Source organism: Typopeltis vanoorti, chromosome 13 (assembly GCF_054136105.1).
Source record: "Typopeltis vanoorti isolate ZY-2024b chromosome 13, IOZ_Tvanoo_1.0, whole genome shotgun sequence".
Taxonomy (NCBI): domain Eukaryota; kingdom Metazoa; phylum Arthropoda; class Arachnida; order Uropygi; family Thelyphonidae; genus Typopeltis; species Typopeltis vanoorti.
This window is the reverse complement of record NC_143561.1, coordinates 129540750-129564589: the sequence shown is the minus strand read 5'-3', so window position 1 is coordinate 129564589 and position 23840 is coordinate 129540750. Positions and strand designations below refer to the sequence as shown.

The following is a 23840-nucleotide window of genomic DNA, read 5'->3' as shown; positions in this document are numbered from 1 at the left end:
ACAAATCCCAAATCCATCCAAGTATGGAATATTGTTCCCATATTTCAGGTGGTGCACCAAAATCCTCTCTAAGATTGCTCGATTCTATCCAGAAAAGTGCAATCCAGCTAATTAATGATCCCTCTCTCACAGAGATTCAGTTTCTGCCTTGTACATCTTTTACAGATACTTTCATGGACAGTACTCTTTTGAATTGGCTACTATTATTCCCCTATTTTCCTGCAAAATCATTGGAACAAGAGCCACTGCTAACCATTGTCCTTTTGCAGTCCATTCTTGAAACTTATCGAACCATTTACTGTCTTCTCTTCTGTTTCTGCCATTTACTTCTATTCTTTGGAATACAACTCAAAGAATACAACTCAGCTATTCAAACAAAATGCTGACAAATTCCTCCTTTCTTCTTATCCTGTTGCCCACACACACACACACACACACACACACACACACACACACACAGCACTAATCTGCTATAGGTCTTGTGACTTTTCATGTGTGGATCAGATATAAAAAAAAAAAAATCTCTATCTCTCTCTCTCTCTCTCTTGGACACTGCTACAAAATATTGCTACAATCTGGAAAAGAATTAATGCACGTGTCAAATATTATTGGAAAATTATCAGTGTGGCTTCTGCAAGGGAAAGGCGATGACACATCATATTTTCACTCTCCAATAATTGCTAAAAAACATTATGAATTTGATAAAAGATTGCATCTAGTATTTGTGGATGTAAATAAACATATGTAGATAAACAAGCATATGACAGTGTACATTAAAGGCACATTATGGGATGCAATGAGACTTAAAAATACCATAAAAGTATATAAATATGATAAGACTTTGTAATCACCACACCCTCTACAAGACACATTTCCTCCTGTACATTCATCAAGTTTTGAAATAAAATCTGGTAGAGTCCAGATTTTATTTTGAACCCTGTTCAATTTAGCATTGGAAAGAGTCATTGAGATCTAAATGAACAAAGAAGGATGGAAATAAATGGGAACAATATACTAGGCTTATGCTGATGACAATGTTATCTCTGGAGACTCTCATGAAGATGTTATACACACTGTGTGTAATTTAATCAAGGCAAGTAAGCCTATGGGTCTTGTCCTAAACCAGGAAAAGACTAAATATACATTTCAAGGAACCATCAAGGCCAATCCAACTTGATTGTTGATAATTATATCTCTGAGCAAGCAGATAATTTTAACTATCTATTAGTCAACTTTAATAGCTACAATGATATATCAAGAGCTAGAGCAGTGGTCGCCAAAGGGGTCGATAGAAAAAAATATGACATCATTGTACGGGTAATATTTAATTCGGTTAACTTGGATTACCTCCATTCTGAATGACAACGCAATTAAGAGTGAATCATGGGAACAGTGACATGAACAGGACCTGTAAGATCGAGCAAGGTCATAAAAATAGTTACGGAAGCCAATCAAGTATAGGCCAAAATGACGTATTTACCAATAAATGGATGTCAGTGGTTCCCGCCCAGCCGGCGCGGCAGGAGCGAGATTGCAACACGTGCATGGTTGCTTATTTACTTATACTTACACGTATTCGAACCCAGTCTCATTTTTGGCATCAACACACAAGTGAGCGTTAATGTTCTAAAATTCATCAACATACATATTAGGTAATATTAAAATTGCGTAATAGTAAAATAGAGGGGATCGATAAAAAGTCAAGAAACTCTTGAAGGGGGTCGACGGTCAAAGAAGTTTGGTGACCCTTGAGCTAGAGAAAAGAATAAACAAGACCATTGTGGATATTTAGCAATTTTACAACTCCAGAAGTCTAGAATATTATCAAGAAAATCCAAAGAAAAACTCTATCTACCACAAATATTAATCTATGGTAGTGAAACATTTCAATATCTCCCTCCAAAGGGAGATAATAGAAAACTTATCACATTTGAAAGAAACTACTGAGAATAAATTTTGGACCATCTTACAATCAAAATACTGGATTGTATGAACAAAGACATAATGAGGAACTACAAAACTTGTTTCTAAGATCCAACATCCTGTCATTTACAAGATGCAAGAAAACTCAGTGGTTTGGTCACACATATGGAGAGCAGATGACCAGTTAATCATAGTCCTTACAAATAAAATTCACAAAGAAAGACCCAGAGGAAGATCCCAAACACAATGATGGATGGGAGAGGTGTTATGAGAAACTTAAGACAGCTGGACGAACACTTTATACTAGACACAGCTTATGACAGAGACCGATAGCGAAACCTAGTGATGGAAGCATTAGACCTAAATGGTCCATTAAACTGAAAGAAGAAGAATCATGATACACCCTCTACCAAGATGGATGGGTGTGGTGGATGCCTGGTGAATGTCTCTTACTAGAGTGTGTAACCCCAGCTATGAAATTTGGAGGTGGCATTGTGATGGCAGGATCCTGTTTTTCATGGTTTGGTTGCAGAACTGTGTTTTGGTGCCACAAACATTGAACTTTGAGAGGTATCTGAATATTCTGGACAATGCTTCCTACTCTAATCCTAAATTAATGACTTTAATTTATGTTAAATTAAAGTCATTACTCTAACACAGATGTTGTCACCACAATTTTTTTATTATGATGAACAATAAAGTCATGTGTGTATGACAAATCAACATTATATTAACTAAATTTTGTAATTATAGTTAATTACAGTTAATTTATAGATTTTCTATTAATGATAGTTTTTGTTTCAAGAATCCATTTTACTCTTTTACATTTTCAACTTGACAAATAACTAGATGCCTGATGAAGTACACCAGAGAGCATAAGAAACCAAAGAATTAAAAAACTTTTATGACCACATATAAAAAACTTTTATATGAAGTCAATACCAGAACTATTTAACATGAACAATAACTACAGTTAAGCACTTAGATTTCCTCATATCCTAGACAGGATTTGGGCTCAGGGAAATGTTACCCCAACTGAAGGGAAATGTTACCCCTTCCTCACAAATGCATGAAATCATATGTAATGGACATATAATAATACAATGTAATGTTAAAAAAATCTACCTATAAGTTTTGGTCTGTTATTGCAGAACAATAAGTAAAAAAATTATTATTTATATTACCTGAGATCCTTTAGCACTTCCAGGAAGGTTAATGATCAATGTCTGATTACATATACCACAGACAGATCTGTATAATAAAGAAACAACATTAGAAAAGAAACAAATTCTTATTTTTGCCCATGTTTTATCCTAACATAAGTAAACAATAAAAGACTGTATGAAATATTTTGATAATAGCTTTCTATATAATAAAAGCAACTGACTTTAATACAAGTAGCCCTAATTATCCTATAATGCAAAACACACTTCCTGGAAAAAAAGTGTGTTTGCATTATATTAAGTCCAAGTTCTGGAAAGTGTTTTGCATCATTCCTATATTATGACTCAAGTTACTTCCTGAACTGGATGTGATCTTTATTGAGGCCTCATCAATGGGAGGTTAGACCCCTGGAGATGCTAGTCATTTACTCAGTAGCAGAAGTCATATTTTCCACATCCAAATAGCAAAATAGTATAATCATATTTTTGCTACACTTTGAAAATGGGACAACGGTAGCAAGTTTTATTGAGGAGTTAGTTACTTGTAGCAACTTGCAAACTTAGATGACTGAATGGCTAGCATATCTGCTCTCCAACCAACAAATACTATGGATTCAAATCCTGATATGGGAATGGATATTTGTGAAAAACTTTAAGTGAGAGATGAATTTCATTGCTGGGTGTGAAACTACAGTCCCACTTACTAGAAGCTAGGGGTGACTTGAAAAAAGGTTCCATGTCTTGTCTCTGCAACAGGGTTTCCAAATTATGTAACAAATACATAAAAATACAAAAATATATATAAAATTAATAAAGGGAAAGAATACCATTATTCTTATTTAGTTGTGTGTGCAACATAAATTTAAGTATAGAAAAAGAATACAATATGCTTGTACTTATAAATAATATAATCAAAGCACTGCTGATCATAGCAGATGCATTGCAGCCAAAAATAGTACACTATCTGATCAAAAGTATCCAGACAACTACTCAAAACTGTAATCAGACTTCCCCTGTGACACACTTTCCAGTAGTGGGCATTAATACAGAGTGGGTCCACCCTTTGCTTCTATGACAGCTCTACCTCTGCCTGAGAGGCTTTCTACCAGGTGTTGGAACGTCTCTCGAGGAATGGCAACCCATTCTTCCTGAAGAGCTGTAACCAGAGCAGTTCATGATGTGGGTCGTTGGGGTCTGGAGCAAAGCTGGTGTTCTGATTCATACCAAAGGTGTTCTATGGGATTCAGGTCATGGCTCTGGGCTGGCCAGTCCATTTCTGGAACATTATTGTCCACAAACCATTCCCTCACAGACCTTGCTCTATGGCGGGTAGCATTGTCATGCTGATAGATACAAGTCATCACCAAATTGATCATCTACCATAGACAGTAAGTAATGGGTCAAAATGTCCTTGTGCCCTTCTACATTTTGATTTCCGTGTAGTGTTAGGAGAGGGCAAAGGCCATTCCATGAAAAACACCCCCCACACTGCAACGCCACCTCCTCCAAATTTCACTGTTGGCACTACACATGCTTGCAGGAATCATTCTCCAAGCATTTGCCACACCCAGACAGTCCCATCTGCCACATGGAAAAGCATGATTCATCACTACATATCACATGTTTCCAGTTGTCCACTGTCCTGTGGCATCGCCCTTTACACCAATGCAGGCAGTGCTTAGGGTTCACAGGAGAAATGTTTGGTTTATGGGCAGCTGCTCAACCATGGAACCCCCATTCCTCTTAACTCTCGACACACAATCAAGGTGCTGGTTGGACAGTTAGTAGCACTGCAGAACTCTCAGGTGATTGTTTCACTCAATGTCTGGTGATTTCCACAAACCACCTTCTTCAATGCTTGACGGTCCCTGTCTGTCATTAAACACGGCCTACCTGACCATGGTTTGTTTTGTTGTGGTTGTGCCTTCACGTTTCCACTTCACAATCACATCACCAACTGTTGACTTGGGCAACTTGAAGAGGGTTGAAATGTCTCTGACAGATTTCTTACTGATGTGGCAACCAATAACTAGTCCACGTTCGAAGTCACTGTGCTCCCTCGACCTAACCATTCTGCTCGTACTTCTTGCCACTGAACAACACACACACACAGCTCAGTGCCTCCTTTTATACTGGTAAGTGAGGTCGTACTGACATCTAGACGTCAGTTTACAAATTACAGAGGGCTGTCTAGATACTTTTGATCAGACAGTGTATAAGTTCAGCAGGAGGGTGGTGATGGCAGTACCTTTGAGTCCATCTGGTATGAGAATCCATTCTTGGTGCAAGAGTGGACTAAACCACTTTTTTCTAGTCTTGAGTTTATAACATTAAACTATCCTAAAACACAATGTTAATATAGTAAAAGTGCAATAATTCAACTTTCTTAAATCAAAAGTAGATAGCAGCACCAAATCACTTCTTCTGTTAAATGTTTTCTCTGTGCAATAGTAGACTAAAATGTGTTAATCTGCATTTGAGAACAGCGGGTTAGTTCAGTTTTGCGCTTGAGGCCTCATATATACAGTTGGTGGATGCTATATGCAGCAAAGGTCAATGCTATAGGGATGCAAAGGATGGTAGTCATAAACAAGTAATTATTTGTTTGTGAAAATTATTATGGAGGACTTCAACTATGGGAACATAGATTAGAAGGAGAAAGGGTTGTATGAGTGGAAGGAAATTTGGTGGAATATCAGATATTTTAGAGTGCTGGATCTTGTAAATGCTTCAGAGAATTTGTGAGTACCCAATGTGACCACATTGCTGCAAAGTGGTTAGAGTGATCATGCAGCTTGATAATTACAACAAACTAAGGAAAATACTTTAGAGTAGTGCCATGGCATAAGAAACTGCAGGGGTTAGACATTTATAGTGCATGAGTAGCATCAACAAGCACACAAGCAGTACAAAACAGAGGCCAGAAGGTTAACCAATATGGTAAGGAAGATAAAATCAGAGTAGTACAAAAGGAAACTAGCTGCTCAAGGTAAGGGTAATTCCAAAGAGTTCTTTCAGCATGTGACAAAGGAAGCTGTCAGTTTGTTCTTCAATAAAACAAGTAATTACCAAACAAGTATTTGTATCAGGGGGTGCTTAAGGGTCAAAGCTGTATAACTGAGAGGAGACCTCCACATAGCCTTTAAAGGAATGCGGAGAACCGACCAGGGCTTCTGACCTAATGTCCAATCCTCACCTTCTCATGGTGCACCCTGTTGGGTATCTACTTTGATACTGAACGAACGAGGATAGGCTGGCAATTTGGGATTTAGCCGACCAAATTGTATTCTTATTGGTTAAACCAAAATAAAAAATGATGGTACAACATGACAAAATTTCATGCCGGCTGGGGCGTCGCCCGGTTAAACAAGGCCCCCGTTGTTTTTGCCAGGGAACCAGGGCGAACAGCGAAAAGTCAGCTACTGGAACAAATCTGAAAACAAACCCCAACTCAACATCACCAGAGTTAAACATCGGTACTATCAACGTAAGAAGCCTGAATGGCAAAGAAATGGAGCTAGCTGAGGAATTAGATAAGTAGCAGATCGACATAATAGGGGTGACTGAAACAAAAAAGACCAAAACTGGTGAGATCTTTCTGAGCAATAAATACAAAATGTTATATTCAGGCAATAACAATCAAGGAAAAGAAGGAGTAGCCATAGTATTCAACACAAAATACGAGGCTAATCTTCTTGAATGACAGTCAGTCTCAAGTACAGTAATGTGGGCAAATATGAGAATGGGGAACTGGACAATGAGACTTATTTGTGCCTATGGTCCCACAGAAGGTTCTACTAATGTAGAAGTGGAGGAATTTTTTGAGGCTTTCGAAAAAAGCAACTCACACAATGAAAAAGGAAAAGTTGGTCGTTGTTGGGGATCTAAATAGTAGAGTAGGAAATGATTGTGAGACATAAAAAAATATTTTGGGAAAATTTGGAGAAAAGAGCAAAGCTAATAATAATGGCAAATATCTGTTGGATTTCTGCTCAGGACATGGACTGGTTATTACTAACACCATGTTCCAACATAAAAATGTGCACAAATTCACATGGAGAGAAGAGGCTAGGAATAAGAAAAGTCTCATTGACTATGTTATTGTTGATAGTGATGTTTTCTCCCTGGTGCAGGACACCAGAGTGTACAGAGGATTTGAAATTGGAAGTGATCACTATTTAGTCTTGAGCAGGATAAAATTGAATTTCATATTGAAAAGAATAACATGTAAGAAAGTTTTAAAGCGAATAAAAGTTGAGCAGCTCTCAGATGTAAACTGTAGACTAAAATACAGAAATATTATTGAAAAGAAAATGAAAGAGTTTGAGAACAGGAATCAAACCTTGGAGATTCAGTGGCAAACTCTGAAGGAAACATTGATTGATTCTGCCAGAGAGGCATGTGGTGAGGTTGTGTGCAAAGATAAAAAAATCAGAACTCCCTGGTGGACACAGGAAGTTAAAGAGACAGTGAAGGAAAAGAAGAAAGCATATCAAAAGCTTCTGGCAAATAAGTCAGCTTTTACTCTTACAGAATACAGAGACAAATGTAAGAAAGCTAAACAGTGTGTAAAACTAGCTAAACAAAAGTCATGGGAGGACTTTGGCAAGAATATAGAAAATAAATATCAAGAAGGTGGCAAAATATTCTGGAGGTTGTTGAAGAAGCTTAGGAATGGAGGAAAGAGTGCTGTAAAAGGAATTAGAGATGATAAAGGTGAAATGAAAACAGGAGAAAAAGATATCCTTGAAGTATGGAATAATTACTTTGAAAAACTGCTAAATGAAACAAGCAGTGATGACAGCACAGTGATAAAAAACACTGACCAGGCATGCAGTCAGGAATACATATCCATACTTGAAGTAGAAAAAGCCATCAAGGCTTGAAATATGGAAAAGCAGCAGGAGTAGACGTATTCGACCAGAAATGCTGAAGTATGGTGGTATAAGAGTCTTACAGTGGCTGCACTGCATAGTTCAGAAAGCCTGGACAGAGGGACGAATTCCCGATGATTGGAGTAGAGCTCTCATAGTACCCATATATAAAAAGGGTAATAAAACTGAATGTGAGAATTACAGAGGTATTTCCCTACTGAGTGTTCCTGGCAAGATCTATGCAAGTATACTTGAAAAACGGTTGAGAAGAATTGTGGAAGAAAAGCTTGGTGAAGAACAAGCTGGATTCAGGCCAAATAGAGGCTGTCAGGATCAGATCTTCACTTTACGACAAATAGTCGAGAAAGCATGGGAATATAACAAAGATCTGTATTTAAGTTTTGTCGATTTGGAAAAGGCATATGACAAGGTGCCAAGAGAGAAGCTATTCAATACGCTGCAGTTATACAGGGTGTTCGGGATAAATTTGACAGTTTCGTAAGGAAAAAGAAAATCTTCTTTGTATCTATTAAATTTAATGAATTGACAAAAAAACATTACAGGCAGAGTTAATTACAATACTATCAACAAGATTTACTCAAAATAACCACCATTAGCATCGATCACAGCTTCAATTCTGCTTCGGAACCTCGAACAAGCTGATGCTACAGTCTCCCTGGGAAGGGCCGCAAAAACTGTTTTAATTTTATCCATTAACTGGGCTTTTGTATTACTGGAAGTGCGATTGGTGTCTTTTTCAACTGCGCCCCATACAAAATAATCCATGGGGTTAAGGTCTGGGGAGTTTGGAGGCCAAACATTTGGACTGGTGAAGTCGTAGAAATTTTCAGACAACCATTTTTGACTTTTCCCAGAGGTGTGGCAAGGGGCCGAATCCTGCTGCCATACATATGGCCTACCATTGGCTACCCTTGTTATCCAGGGCTTGACTACAGTTAGCAACTCCACGAACAAAGCCCGAATTCCAATGCCAGGGTTCTTCAACACCTGTTCCTGCAGATTTGCGAGGAATTCTGCTGTACGAACGCAATCAGATCGTCTGCTAGGGATCTTTCTTCTTGCTACATCCTCGTAGTCACCATTGCAAGTCTCTAGTTCATGCCTGATTGTTTTTACTGTATTCAGGGAGCATTGGGCAGCAGTCGTAATATCCTTATTTTGATGGCGGGCACGAATCATCATGATACAAGTTATTCTCTTCCATGATTCAGGTGGGTTCCAGCTATCCATCCTTTCTGACATCTTGTATATGAATGAAGAAGGGTCCAAACTTTTAAATGAAGAGAAGTGTGTGTTAATACATGTAACTTACGGAAAAATATAATTAATTATAAATATGTCAAATTTATCCCGAACACCCTGTATGGTGTCAATGGGGCATTATATCAAGCAATACTTAGTCTTTATTTGAGTTGTGAGTCAGCAGTCAGAATTGAAGGAAGTACAGGAAGATGGTTTAATGTTAAATCTGGTGTGAGACAAGGATGTACATTATCCCCTCTGTTATTCATTATCTATATGGATCACATTATGAAGGAATGTGGTATTAAACCTGATATCAAAATTGGAGATGTTAATGTCAGCTCTTTGCTCTATGCGGATGATGTTATACTTCTAAATAAATCCGCTACAAGTCTGCAAGATTCTCTGACTAAATTGAATAGCTGTTGTAATAGATATGGTATGAAGGTCAGCAATAAAAAGACAAAGACAATGAAAATAGGCAGAATCATTGAAAATGTCAACTGTGTTGTGAATGGAGAACCTGTGGAACAAGTAAAACATTTCAGCTATTTAGGCACGATTTTTACTGAAGATGGTAAACTAAATATAGAAATAGACAACAGAATCAGCAAAGCTGGTATCGTGGGAAGTCAATTGAATAAATTCATATGGAATAAGAAAGAAATTAGTCGGAACACTAAATTAGCTGTATACAAGACTGTGTTCAAACCAATTTTAACTTATGGATCTGAGAGCTGGGTCAGAAGTAAAACACTTGACCAAAGACTAGATACCGCAGATATGAGAGTCCTGAGAAAGATTAGAGGCGTGAACAGATGGCATCAATGGCAATATCATATTAAAAATGAGGATATTAGGAAAGAACTTGACATTGTCAGCATCCAGGAATGCGTTAGCAGAGCTAATCTCAGATGGTATGGTCACTTAAATAGAATGGGAGAGGAAAGATTAGCAAAACAAGTGTTCTCTGCCAGGTTGGCAGGAAAACGACCCAGAGGAAGACCAAGATATAGGTGGATTGATACGGTACAAAGTGCCTTAGACGATAGAAATATAAGATCTGATAATGTTGGAGTCTTGACAAGTAACAGACTGATTTGGAGGAAAATTGTAGATAGGAAGTTAGTAATGATGTAATTTTTTCATGTAGTACTGTCATATCCTGTACACCCCTTGAGGGTACATGGCAGGAATTTGATGATGATGTATCTGTATCCCTATCCCTATGATTATTTTAGCCACTTTCACAATATGTTCTGAACTTTAACTCACAATCCACCAGCACTTCCCAATCCCAAGTCACATCAACTTATTTGGGCATGTGGTCCCACAGAAGGTTCTAAGGAAGAAGTCAGGGAATTTTTCCACATGTGAGAAAAAGCAATTGACATAAAGAAAAAGTTGGTCACTGCTGGAAATTGATAGTGGTTGGATGAAGGAAGTTCTGTAGAAAAGGAAACTTAAATGAGGTGATGATTGAGGTTGGCATATACAGTAAAAGTGCAATAATTCAACTTTCTTAAATCAAAAGTAGATAGCAGCACCAAATCACTTCTTCTGTTAAATGTTTTCTCTGTGCAATAGTAGACTAAAATGTGTTAATCTGCATTTGAGAACAGCGGGTTAGTTCAGTTTTGCGCTTCAGGGAGCGTGGAGAGGATTATCAGATATTCTGGTGGACAGATGGTCAATTTGAAAAAGACTGTTGCTGACGTTGAATATCTGTACATCTCTTCCAGTCTGATCAGTGGAATTGAAGAAAGAAAGCTATTATGAATTGTGAAATAAATTCACCAATTGGGTATTTAGACTAGATACTCAACATTCAATGCCAAGTAATGAAAAAAAGGCCATAGTGCTTATCATATTTGGACCATGATAGAGACAGAAAACAAATGAGAAAAGGAAATTTGAGAATTTTGAGGAAAGGAAATTTTGAAGAGCATGTCATAAGAAGCAAATTCGAGATTTGCCATTCACTCCCAGTGTTGCAAACTCCAATCTTGTGCCAAAAGGAGAGCATAGTGCTGTTAGTGAAGTTGAAGTGCAGAGTAGTGATTGAAGAGTTCAGGTTTTGTTCAAAATAAGGTCAGGTTTAGATGTTTGTAAGTGGTGGTGAATGCCATTTATATTACAGTTAGGATTATCTCATTTTTGTAGCTACCTCTCAGTTGCCTATAACAAGAAACGCACATCCTTGTTCTATGCTGGGTAACTGGATTTTAGTTATATAGGATAGATTAAAAATAGAGAAATTATTTATATTTTTGTTTTCTCTTTTTATTGTACAATACAATTTTAATTTCTGGACAAAATAAAGGTCTTGCATACTTTCTTCACTAAAATATTGCCTTACCTTGGAGAACCAATTTCATTTTTAATTTTTTGCACTAATTTTTTTCTAATCGCTTTCTAGACAAAACATTTTGCTTTGTTCTCGAAGAAATTAATTCACGATAATTATTTGAAATATTCTTTTAAAAAAAGAAAGAAAACCTGCTGCCGACGTTCTAGATTATATTATTTTTATTTTTGTACAAAACCATCGAAATCGAATAATACTTCATAGATTTCCTTTCTGACACGCTGGAGCAACTTTGCTTTATAGAGAATAACATGAAATTCTTTAATCATATCACTACATTTTTTCTTTATATTATATAGTAATCTACTGTTCTTTGTACTTTCACTTTCTTGGTTTCCCTGTATAATCGGTCTTTATAGAATGAAATAAACAGTTATTATTTAAATTGATATGTATATATTTTCTGCTAGTTTATATATTTTTTGCCAATTTTAATATAAGTGATACTTTTGTGTATATTCTCTAATACAAAATATGCATATGTGCATGCATCAAATGTGAAATATCATATTTCACAATAGAAATGAACTTTATTTCGACTTTCATAGCATCGCCCCCCCCACCTCCCGTTGCAACATTACCAGACGCCCGAAAGTATTTATGAAACATAGGTACAGTTTTTATTTCATTCGTGATTTTTTCATAATAATTGTTCCACATAACGTTTATTTTTTTTGACACAGAAACTAAGTTTTGATTATTATAAATTTGCAAATTATAAATAAGAAAATATACATATTATTTCCCTATTATTATAAATAAGGAAGTTATGTGACATTAGCTAATAGGGGAAATTAATATTTATATTAATATTATATTAAAATTTATATTAATATAAAATTAGCTAATAGGGGAAATTAATATCAAAAGAACATGCCCCTGCTGGGCATGTTCTTTTGATCTAGTTCCCAGTGTGTGTGTGTGGGGGGGGGGTAGTAATCTCCATTAGTCTACAACTTGTTACTGGGCAGAAAGGAATATTAGAAAGTATACCCAATATACAATTCATTTGGGAGATGGCAAGCAAGACCAGCAGCAGCAATAGCAGTAATTTTTTTCAAGATAATTATCAAATAATTTAGAATTTTTCGATAATAAAAGTGAAACTGATCACTATAAATAAAGAAATCATTTTTGGCAGAAATATTTCATCAGCCTGTAAAAGAAATGTCAGTTTTTACTATGTTAGGATATCTCATCATCATCATTATCATCATTAAATTCCTGCCAGTAAACTCAAGGGGTGTACAGGATATGATAGTACTACATGAACAATTTACATCATTACTAACTTCCTATCTACAATTTTCCTCCAAATCAGTCTGTTATTTGTCAAGACTCCAACATTACTAGATCTTATATTTCTATCGTCTAAGGCACTTTGTACGGTATCAATCCACCTATATCTTGGTCTTCCTCTGGGTCGTTTTCCTGCCAACTTGGCAGAGAACACTTGTTTTGCTACTCTTTCCTCGCTCATTCTGTTTAAGTGACCATACCACCTGAGATTAGCTCTGCTAACGCATTCCTGGATACTGACAATGTCAAGTTCTTTCCTAATATTCTCGTTTTTAATATGATATTGCCATTGATGCCATCTGATCACGCCTCTAATCTTTCTCAGGACTCTCATATCTGCAGTCTCTAGTCTTGGGTCAAGTGTTTTACTTCTGATCCAGCTCTCAGATCCATAAGTTAAAACTGATTTGAACACTGTCTTGTACACAGCTAATTTAGTGTTCCGACTAATTTCTCTCTTATTCCATATGAATTTATTCAATTGACTTCCTACCAAACCAGCTTTGTTGATTCTGTTGTCTATTTCCATATTTAATTTACCATCTTCACTAAAAATCGTGCCTAAATAGCTGAAATGTTTTACTTGTTCCACAGGTTCTCCATTCACAACACATTTGACATTTTCAATGATTCTGCCCATTTTCAATGTCTTTGTCTTTTTATTGCTGACCTTCATACCATATCTATTACAATAGTTATTCAATTTAGTCAGAGAATCTTGCAGATTTGTAGCGGATTTATTTAGAAGTATAACATCGTCCACAGAAAGCAAAGAGCTGACATTAACATCCCCAATTTTGATATCCTGTTTAATACCACTTTCCTTCATAATGTGATCCATATAGATAATGAATAACAGAGGGGATAATGTACATTCTTGTCTCACACCAGATTTAACATTAAACCATCTTCCTGTACTTCCTTCAATTCTAACTGCTGACTTACAACTCAAATAAAGACTAAGTATTGCTTGATATAATGCCCCATTGACACCATATAACTGTAGTGTATTGAATAGCTTCTCTCTTGGCAGCTTGTCATATGCCTTTTCCAAATCGACAAAACTTAAATACAGATCTTTGTTATATTTCCATGATTTCTCCACTATTTGTCGTAAAGTGAAGATCTGATCCTGACAGCCTCTATTTAACCTGAATCCAGCTTGTTCTTCACCAAGTTTTTCTTCCACTATTCTTCTCAACCATTTCTCAAGTATACTTGCATATATCTTACCAGGAACACTCAATAGGGATATACCTCTGTAATTCTCACATTCAGTTTTATTTCCCTTTTTATATATGGGTACTATGAGAGCTCTACTCCAATCATCTGTAATCCGTCCCTCTGTCCCCCTGCCTTTCCACATTTCAAGCCTTTGATGGCTTTTTCTACTTCAAGTATGGATATGTATTCCTGACTGCATGCCTGGTCAGTGTTTTTTATCACTGTGCTGTCATCACTGCTTGTTTCATTTAGCATATATTCAAAGGAATTACTCCATACTTCAAGGATATCTTTTTCTCCCGTTTTCATTTCACCTTTATCATCTATATCATCTCTAATTCCTTTTACAGCACTCTATCCTCCATTCCTAAGCTTCTTCAACAACCTCCAGAATATTTTGCCACCTTCTTGATATTTATTTTCTATGTTCTTGCCAAAGTCCTCCCATGACTTTTGTTTAGCTAGTTTTACACAGTGTTTAGCTTTCTTATATTTGTCTCTGTATTCTCTAAGAGCACAAGCTGACTTATTTGCCAATAACTTTTGATATGCTTTCTTCTTTTCCTTCACTGTCTCTTTAACTTCCTGTATCCACCATGGAGTTCTAATTTTTTTATCCTTGCAGACATCTTCACCACATGCCTCTCTAGCTGAATCAATCAGGGTTTTCTTCAAGGCTTGCCAATGAATCTCCAAGGTTTGGTTCCTGTTCTCAAACTCTTTCATTTTTCCTTCAATAATCTTTGTTTATTTTAGTCTACAGTTCACATCTGAGAGCTGCTCAACTTTTATTCGCTTTAAAACTTTCTTAAATGTCATTCTTTTCATATGAAATTCAATTTTATCCTGCTCAAGACTAAATAGTGATCACTTCCAATTTCAAATCCTCTGTACACTCTGGTGTCCTGCACCAGGCAGAAAACATGACTATCAACAATAACATAGTCAATGAGACTTTTCTTATTCCTTGCCTCTTCTCTCCATGTGAATTTGTGCACATTTTTATGTTGGAACATGGTGTTAGTAATAACCAGTCCATGTCCTGAGCAGAAATCCAACAGGTATTTGCCATTATTATTAGCTTTGCTCTTTTCTCCAAATTTTCCCAAAACATTTTTGTATGTCTGACAATCACTTCCTACTCTGCTATTTAGATCCCCAACAAGGACCAACTTTTCCTTTTTCATTGTGTCAGTAGCTTTCTCTAGCCTCAAAAAATTCCTCCACTTCTACCTTAGTAGAACCTTCTGTGGGACCATAGGCACAGATAAGTCTCATTGTCCAGTTCCCCATTCTGATATTTGCCCAAATCACTCTACTTGACACTGTCTGCCATTCAAGAAGATGAGCCTCGTATTTTGTGTTGAATACTATGGCTACTCCTTCTTTTCCTTGATTGTCATTGCCTGAATATAACATTTTGTATTTATTGCTCGAAAGATCTCACCAGTTTTTATCTTTTTTGTTTCAGTCACCCCTATTATGTCGATCTGATACTTATCTAATTTCTCAGCTAGCTCCATTTCTTTGCCATTCAGGCTTCTTATGTTGATTGATAGTACTGATCTTTAACTCTGGTGATGTTGAGTTGGGGTGTGTTTTCAGATTTGTTCCAGTAGCTGACTTTGTGCTGTTCGCCCTGGTTCCCTGGCGAAAACAACGGGGGCCATTGTTTAACCTGGCGACGCCCCAGCCAGCATGAAATTTTGTCATGTTGTACCATCATTTTGTATTTTGGTTTAACCAATAGAAATACAATTTGGTCGGCTATATCCCAAATTGCCAGCCCATCCTCGTTCGTTCAGTATCCAGGTAGATACCCTACAGAGTGCACCACGAGAAGGTGAGGATTGGACATTAGGTCAGAAGCCCTGGTTGGTTCTCTGCATTCATTCCTTTAAAGGCTATGTGGAAGTCTCCTCTCAGTTATACAGCTTTGACCCTTAAGCACCCCCCCGTTAGGATATCTGAACAACAGAAAACGAAACAAGACGTTCTTGCTTGAGGCAATTTAGTGCGACTTCTCAGAAACTTTCTGTCTTGTGTTTCTCAAAAGAGTAATCTATGACTTTTAGCTTTTACTCTAGGTAAGAAGATTATTGTCCAGCATTTCTAAGACATATTTCAGAAATAGCAATCAGCAGAGAAGTAGTAATATTTAGATTTTTTTTAAAAAAAAGAAACAGAAATAATACAATTGAAATGTCTTTGTGTGGTATACAGTTTTACATGTTGAAAATACAGCATAGTATTTCTAAATCTTAGAATAATTTCAGGAGACTGCTGATTTCAGATTCAAAGAAAGAGTACAGAATTAGAAGCTTCGATATACAACATTATTATTGCTTTATTTCTTTTGTCAAAACGGAACTGAAATAAGAGATTTTGAATACCATCTGAAAGCTTTCAAAGCTGTAGAAATTTCTATGTCCGCGCGGTTAGCCTAGTGGCTTTGAGCTTCGCAACCATATGCCTGGGGAAGGAGTGTCCTAGGTTCGATTCCTGTCCACGACGTGAAGAGCTTAAGGATCTTCCTCAGCCATAGCCAAGTTAGCCGGTCTTGGCTGTGGGCAGCAGGGTTTTTTCCGCCAGTTTATCTGGGGTTTTTCATCCCGCAAGCAGGCAAACCGGCCCCATGAACACACAGGTTACAGTCATAAATACTTACGGCAAGGAAGGCAACGGGAAACCACCTTGCTCATAATCATCTCTCCCTAGAATGGTAGCATATAGCTACCCTCCCGCGGCCGTATGGCAGATGGGAACCAGAAGAATGCAACTCAGTTCTAGGACAGGAGAGGGGGGGGGTTACAGTAAAAAATCCTAAAAATAAGCATACATTTTTAATCATTCCTACAAAAAAAACAAAAAAGCCTCTGTTACAATTTTCAGCAAAAAGAAGAGTCTCTGATAAAATACCATTAGATATAAATTTTTGATACTAAAAAAGACACAATATCGGAAACCGAGTAATGCAGTTTATAATCATTTGTTGTTCATAAAAAAAAAAAAGCAATCATTCCTGAAATTGAAATGTGACAATCCATATAAATTGCAGGCATAGATTTCTGTGGCTAATTGGTTCAAAAGATATATTTCGGTGATTACACCACATTTTTTTTATTCAGTTATTCAGTTATATAAAACACTGAAATAATAGTTCCCGACAAGTTTTGTAAATCGTAGGATTTACATCTTCAGACGGTTATGATTTGTATTTATTAATTCTCTTGTTTAAACTTTAATTATACTATTTACCCTCTGAAGATGTAAATCCTACGATTTACGAAACTTGTCGGGAACTATTATTTCAGTGTTTTATATAACTGAATAACTGAATAAAAAAAATGTGGTGTAATCACCGAAATATATCTTTTGAATCCATATAAAGTTATTTTGCAAAGAAAGAAAGCAAAATATCGTATTTATTCCACTAAATGTTATTTAAAAATATAAAGATTTGACAAAATATTTTAAACGTAAACAGACATTTGAAAATTTACGAAAAAGAATCTATATTGTCAGTAAAGTGGAACAAATTAACTATTACTAAAGTATATTCATTGCAAAAGCTGATCTATGGTCATTTCAGGATTGATTATTTATTTTGGCAGATGTGAAACTTCTATTTTTGGAAAGAGACACAATAAATAAATTGTTTAGCAAAAAAAAAAAAAAAACGATCAAATATCCAAGTACAGTGAAGAAAATTCGAAGTAACAGAGTACATGTAAAGACAAGTGACACAAAAGTCGCTTGACCACAGTTAATCCACTAATGGCTCTCAAATCGCCATTAAGGATTAACAGCGGAGGAGGGTAAATACTTGATAAAAGATGGAATGCCGATGAAGTTTTGATCCATGAAAAAGTCTGGGGTAGTCTTGCTATTTCATCCGCCTCGGCCAGTAGGAGGGTTAAGGAATAGAGTAAGTTTTAGTTTATGTAATTCTTCTAATAGAAGAGACTCAGAAGAACAAATTGTGCATGCTCAGTATACGACTTTTGATAATACCCATTTTTTGTGAAGGATGATGATGTGAGGATGCGTGGATATATCTGCCTAAAATTTGCTTCGTTTAAACAGAAAATTCAATAATTACCAGCAGAATTATAATGAAACTGTTGTTAGATTCATGTTCAATAGTGAACTTCATGCAAGTATATAAGGAGTTAATTTTATCCAGAAATCAAAGCAGTTCTGTTTCAGAGTGAGACCAAACTGCAAAGATATCATCCACAAAACAGCCAAATCTGAGGTCAAAGAGAAATTATGTTTGAAATCCAATCCTCTAAATGCTTCATAAAATAATCAGTCAAAGCAGGTGATATAGGGCTACCCATCACAGTACCCCTGACCTGTTGAAATAATTTATTATTTCAAGTAAAATAACCGACATGGACAGTAAACTTGAATAAATGATGGTATCATCAGAGAAATGTACTTGTAAAAGCTGTAGAGTTTCATGAAGTGGTATATTTGTAAACAGTGCAACTACATCAAAAGAAACCATAATTTCAGACTAATCAAGGTGAAGATCTTTAATTTTTTTTTGAAGGCAAAACTATGGATGATATAAGAAGTGGTTTTTGCCAGTAAAGTTTCATAGAAGTCTTGAATGATATTTTGCCAAATAATAAGTAGGAGATCCTAAGCAATCAATTATTGGACGTACTGGAGAACCAGATTTGTGTAACTTAGGAAGGCCAAAAATATATGGGGTGAAATATATGGGATGAGCATGATGAATCTGCAAATTTTCAACAGTATTAACATCTAAGGAAAATAACCGACATGGACAGTAAACTTGAATAAATGATGGTATCATCAGAGAAATGTACTTGTAAAAGCTGTAGTTTCATGAGGTCAAAGAGAAATTATGTTTGAAATCCAATCCTCTAAATGCTTCATAAAATAATCAGTCAAAGCAGGTGATATAGGGCTACCCAACACAGTACCCCTGACCTGTTGAAATAATTTATTATTTCAAGTAAAATAACCGACATGGACAGTAAACTTGAATAAATGATGGTACCATCAGAGAAATGTACTTGTAAAAGCTGTAGAGTTTCATGAAGTGGTATATTTGTAAACAGTGCAACTACATCAAAAGAAACCATAATTTCAGACTAATCAAGGTGAAGATCTTTAATTTTTTTTTGAAGGCAAAACTATGGATGATATAAGAAGTGGTTTTTGCCAGTAAAGTTTCATAGAAGTCTTGAATGATATTTTGCCAAATAATAAGTAGGAGATCCTAAGCAATCAATTATTGGACGTACTGGAGAACCAGATTTGTGTAACTTAGGAAGGCCAAAAATATATGGGGTGAAATATATGGGATGAGCAAGATGAATCTGCAAATTTTCAACAGTATTAACATCTAAGGAATATGTTTGATCTAACAATTTATTCAACTTGTTGAGCTGGCTTGTGTAGGATCTCTGTCAATTAAGTGGATCTGTTCCACATTAAAACATGTTGATGAGTGCAGTCAGTGGTATCCACAAATACCATTGCATTCCCTTAGTTGTCAGACTTTGTTATTGCAATGTTATCATTTCAACATAAAGATTGGACAGCTTGTAATTCAGGTAAAGAAATAATCAAAGGAAGAAGTTTAGCTTTTGTAGTTGGTTAGCAAGAGCACAATCAAAGGTATCAATTATATATTTAGTTTAATCCTTTATCCAAGTGTAAGCAAACAGAGTTTGCACCTGAAGTATTTTCAGGACTGGGGCAACTCTAAGTATAATGCTATGTATATGGGTATGTATAAAATATTTCAGGCATAAACTTTGTTTGCTTACACTTGGATAAAGGATTAAACCAAATATAAAACTGGTAGCATAGCAAAGTGAAAAAACTTCCATCAACAATTTCTAATCCAGAGAATTTTAATAATAAGGTGTTGACATCTTATGGCAACTGGTATATGGTGATATGACTTCTGCATTACTTCCACCTTAGTATCACCACCTTTGGGTCTGTTTCCCACTGACAAGACCTCAATAAAGGTTGAAACCGGTCTGGATAGTGACCCTTTCCATAATGCATAGCATTATACATACCCATAAGGATATGTGATTTGCATTATGGGATACTAAGGCAAGTGATCAGAACTTATACAAACTTTACCAAGAGTTTCCCCAGTCCTGAAAATACTTCAGGAACAAACTTTGTTTGCTTACACTTGGATAAAGGATTAAACCAAATATATAATTGGTAGCATAGCCAAGTGAAAAAACTTCCATCAATAATCAAAGGTATCTTCAGTGACAGATAGATACATAGATAACAAGACAGAAGTTCCAATAATTGCCACTGTCTAACATTTTTTTTTAAGACTGTTAAATTCAAGATATCTTTAAAATCAGAAAGCATACATTTTCTGTGTTCTAAATCTGAACAAAGAAGACTGTGAAGCTGAAGTTGGCATTCCACATTGTATGACACTTGCATAACACCACATAATAAGAACTATGTGCTAACCATCTTAAGACAGCACTGCCTTAAGTTTTTGAAACTTGAGGTAAATTATTCTATGTTTAAAAGAATGAATGTCAAATTACTAACCTCAAAAAAGTCTTCATCTCATCCAGTTCCTATGTTTATGCCAGCCTGATTGGCCAAGTGGTTGTTGGCATATCCGCTCTCCAGCCAAAAGGCTGCGGATTCAAATCCTGCTGTGGGCATGGATGGATGTTTGTGATTGTCTGTGGAAACACTAGTGGTGGTGGTGGTGGGTGGTGGTAGATGGTGTTGGTGTAGTTGCAGTTAGTTGGTGGAATGAGTGGTAGAGACAGAGAACTGAAGAGTAGTGCCCTCCCTCGATAAGTCCTTGGAATCCCTGGAGGTGTCACGTAATAATAATAATAATAATAATATATGGATTTATTTGGTTTATGTGGATTCAAACTGTTGCAACCCAATATTTAGTCATTTTCATTTTATCTGTGCACCCAACTCAAAGTCATATTCAAAAAAATTTCTCAATTATTTCAGCAAGGAGCAAATGATGCCCATGTGATCTGCCAAATGTTCAGCCTCTTTATCATTAGTCTCTTGTGCTAAGGTGAAACTGAACAAAGTACAAGTGCTTATTATTTGTTTTGTTCATAAAACTTCACTTTGTTAGTGCACTATTTCACATGAATTTTATTAACAGGTTTATAATTATGTACATTTCATTGTGAATTATGATTAGTGTAAATTAATATTGTACTGATCGCAACATAGTTTGTAAGATTTTTAGGCATTAGGGCTTAATTAAACTGAGAGTACTGCAATAAATTTTTATTAATGCAAAAGTGAATTTAACGAATTAATATTAGTCTCTAAGCACAAGCAAACAATAGTGTTTCTGGAAGGGCAGAAAAATGTGCCACGAAGTTCATAACATTAGTACAAAAACTAGATGTATAATATAGTACTGCAAGAGCCAGTTGAATGTTATTATAAGGCATGTGTTCAGTTAAAACAAAAGAATATATTAATTTTTTTTATGTACCACCCACCCATGAAAGAATTTTATAAACCCATAGTACATTCATACCATGGGTGGACTACAAAAATTAATAAAAATAAAAATAAATCCTTATTTTGTATCTATTTTTATTAATTTTTATATATTTTTTATTTATGTTTTTACATACCCAGAAATCCTGATATATAGGCTGATATAGAGACCAAACATGGAACTTTTTCATGGAACTTCTGGCCTGCAATAATTGAGGCAGTGATCTCACACTGATGAAATTCATCTCACACCTAAAGGCAATCACAAACATGCATAGTCACAGTGGGATTCAAACTCACGGCATGTTGCTTGGAGAACAGAAGCACTAGGCCCTGGATTAGCCAGGCCAAAAAATTAAAAACGTTTACTTAATAAGTGTTTGTTTAATATAATTAAACAGACCAAATAAGTCATAATAAGTGGTGACAGAATGCATCCCCTACTTTATGTATATTTTGAATAGTGAAATCATGTTGTATTTATGAGATTTTTATTTAAGCTAGGAACTCAGGAATGTATATATATATATATCGCATAAGCAGAGCACTCACCATACTACTTTCACCACAGCCACATTTCACCACTTAATCACAATTTTAGTATACCTGTTTGCATCTCATGAGTAGGGGAAGACAGAAAGAGAAAAAGAGATATCTTTATATCTTGGATGATGCTCAAAGATGATCTTAGCTAAGAAGACATTGAGAGGTGAATAGTATACATAATAATTCAAACTACTGAAATACCATGAACATATTTGTTAACAGGTGTTCTGGAGGGGAAAATTTCTTTCTAGTTATCTAGCTTTCATTCATAAACAACTCCATTTAAATAAACACAAATAATCAGGTAAACATGTAATAAGGTAAATATAAGATTCTCTATTCTTACCTAGAAAGCATTGCTAGTGGTGTTATTTGCAAAGATCCACACATAATAGCAGTGAACATTCCCAATGCTTCACGTTGAATAACTGCCTTGGTTGCCTAAATGATTTGAAGCTTTCATCATCAAATTAAATTACAGAGTGAGACAAAATTATCACAGAAGAAAATATTACAAGAATAAAATGAGCACTACTGGCAAAATGAAATTAATTATGAAAGCATTTTATTTATATGTTTAACTAAAGCTTAACTAAATGGCTTCTTTTTTTTTACATCATTATGGTAAATATTACAGATAGTGAATAAACAGTGTGAATGAAAGAGAGTCAGGTACTTGAAAAATTACATCATGCAAGCATTCAGTAACTAATCACTTCTGAAACCAAGCAAAATGATAGCTACATTAACAGACAAAATCTCAGTTTGGAATGTGAGTGACACGACTACATACGAATGAATGATAATGAAAGAGATGAACTTATGCTGAATCTCAAATTATGACAGAAATGATTTATGTGTGGAACAAATAAAACTGCTGTGGAACTTAGATCAGATGCCAGTATCCTATGTGTTACTGCTATCTTAAATGGATGTATCATCAGAAATAGAGATATGCACTACAGGAAATGCTATTATCATGAAATTATACACTATAATAAATTTAAAAAATTCCTTTCCAAAGAGTTCCATAGAACCAGTGCTATTTTAAGCTCATTACTGTAAACAGCAAAAATTCAAAACATTTGCTATAATAGACTTCCTAGTAATATCTCGGCAAACGATGTTACAATCCATGCCTTAAAATGTTCACCTTTAAACACAGCAGCATATATTTTTAACTTCATCTACCCAGGAAAAGAATAACATCTAGCTGCTATGTTGCCATGGCAAGATGTAAAAAGTGATATCCTCTTTTCAAAACTGTGTACAGTTTTGAAAAGAGGATATCACTCTAACTATTGTTTACATAGACTGACTGTTGAAAACCAACAACTCAAAACAGAGTTCTCTTGTGAGCAGTACCCTAGGAAGCACTCTAGCAAAAATATTAGAGCATTTTGGGAAATATTAAAATTAGACTCGCCAATTAAAACTCGATGCATTACTTGGAAACTCACCAATTTCTTAGTGATCACCAATATGGATTCCATCATTCTTGTTACATGGCAGATCTAGCCAACCCTCACCCACCTATGGACATAAATCATGAAAAACTTTGGAGAATCTCAACTGGTTGCTCCTGATATTTCCAAGGCATTTGATCGAATCTTTCTTACCAAGCTACCATCTTATGGCATTTCTCCTTCCTTTTGTGAGTAG

General features: G+C 35.7%; 1 protein-coding gene across 2 annotated transcripts in view; it reads right to left on the bottom strand.

Moving 5' to 3' along the window:
* The window catches only part of cin (Molybdenum cofactor synthesis protein cinnamon), a 377936-nt gene that overhangs the window by 283786 nt on the left and 70310 nt on the right, over positions 1-23840 (bottom strand). For both annotated transcript variants that reach the window (XM_090403113.1, XM_090403112.1), the window contains exons 6-7: positions 22525-22619; positions 3108-3174 (exon numbers count right to left, since the gene is read on the bottom strand). In XM_090403113.1, the coding sequence (XP_090259239.1) occupies positions 3108-3174; positions 22525-22619 (162 nt within the window). The remainder of the gene's footprint in view (positions 1-3107; positions 3175-22524; positions 22620-23840) is intronic.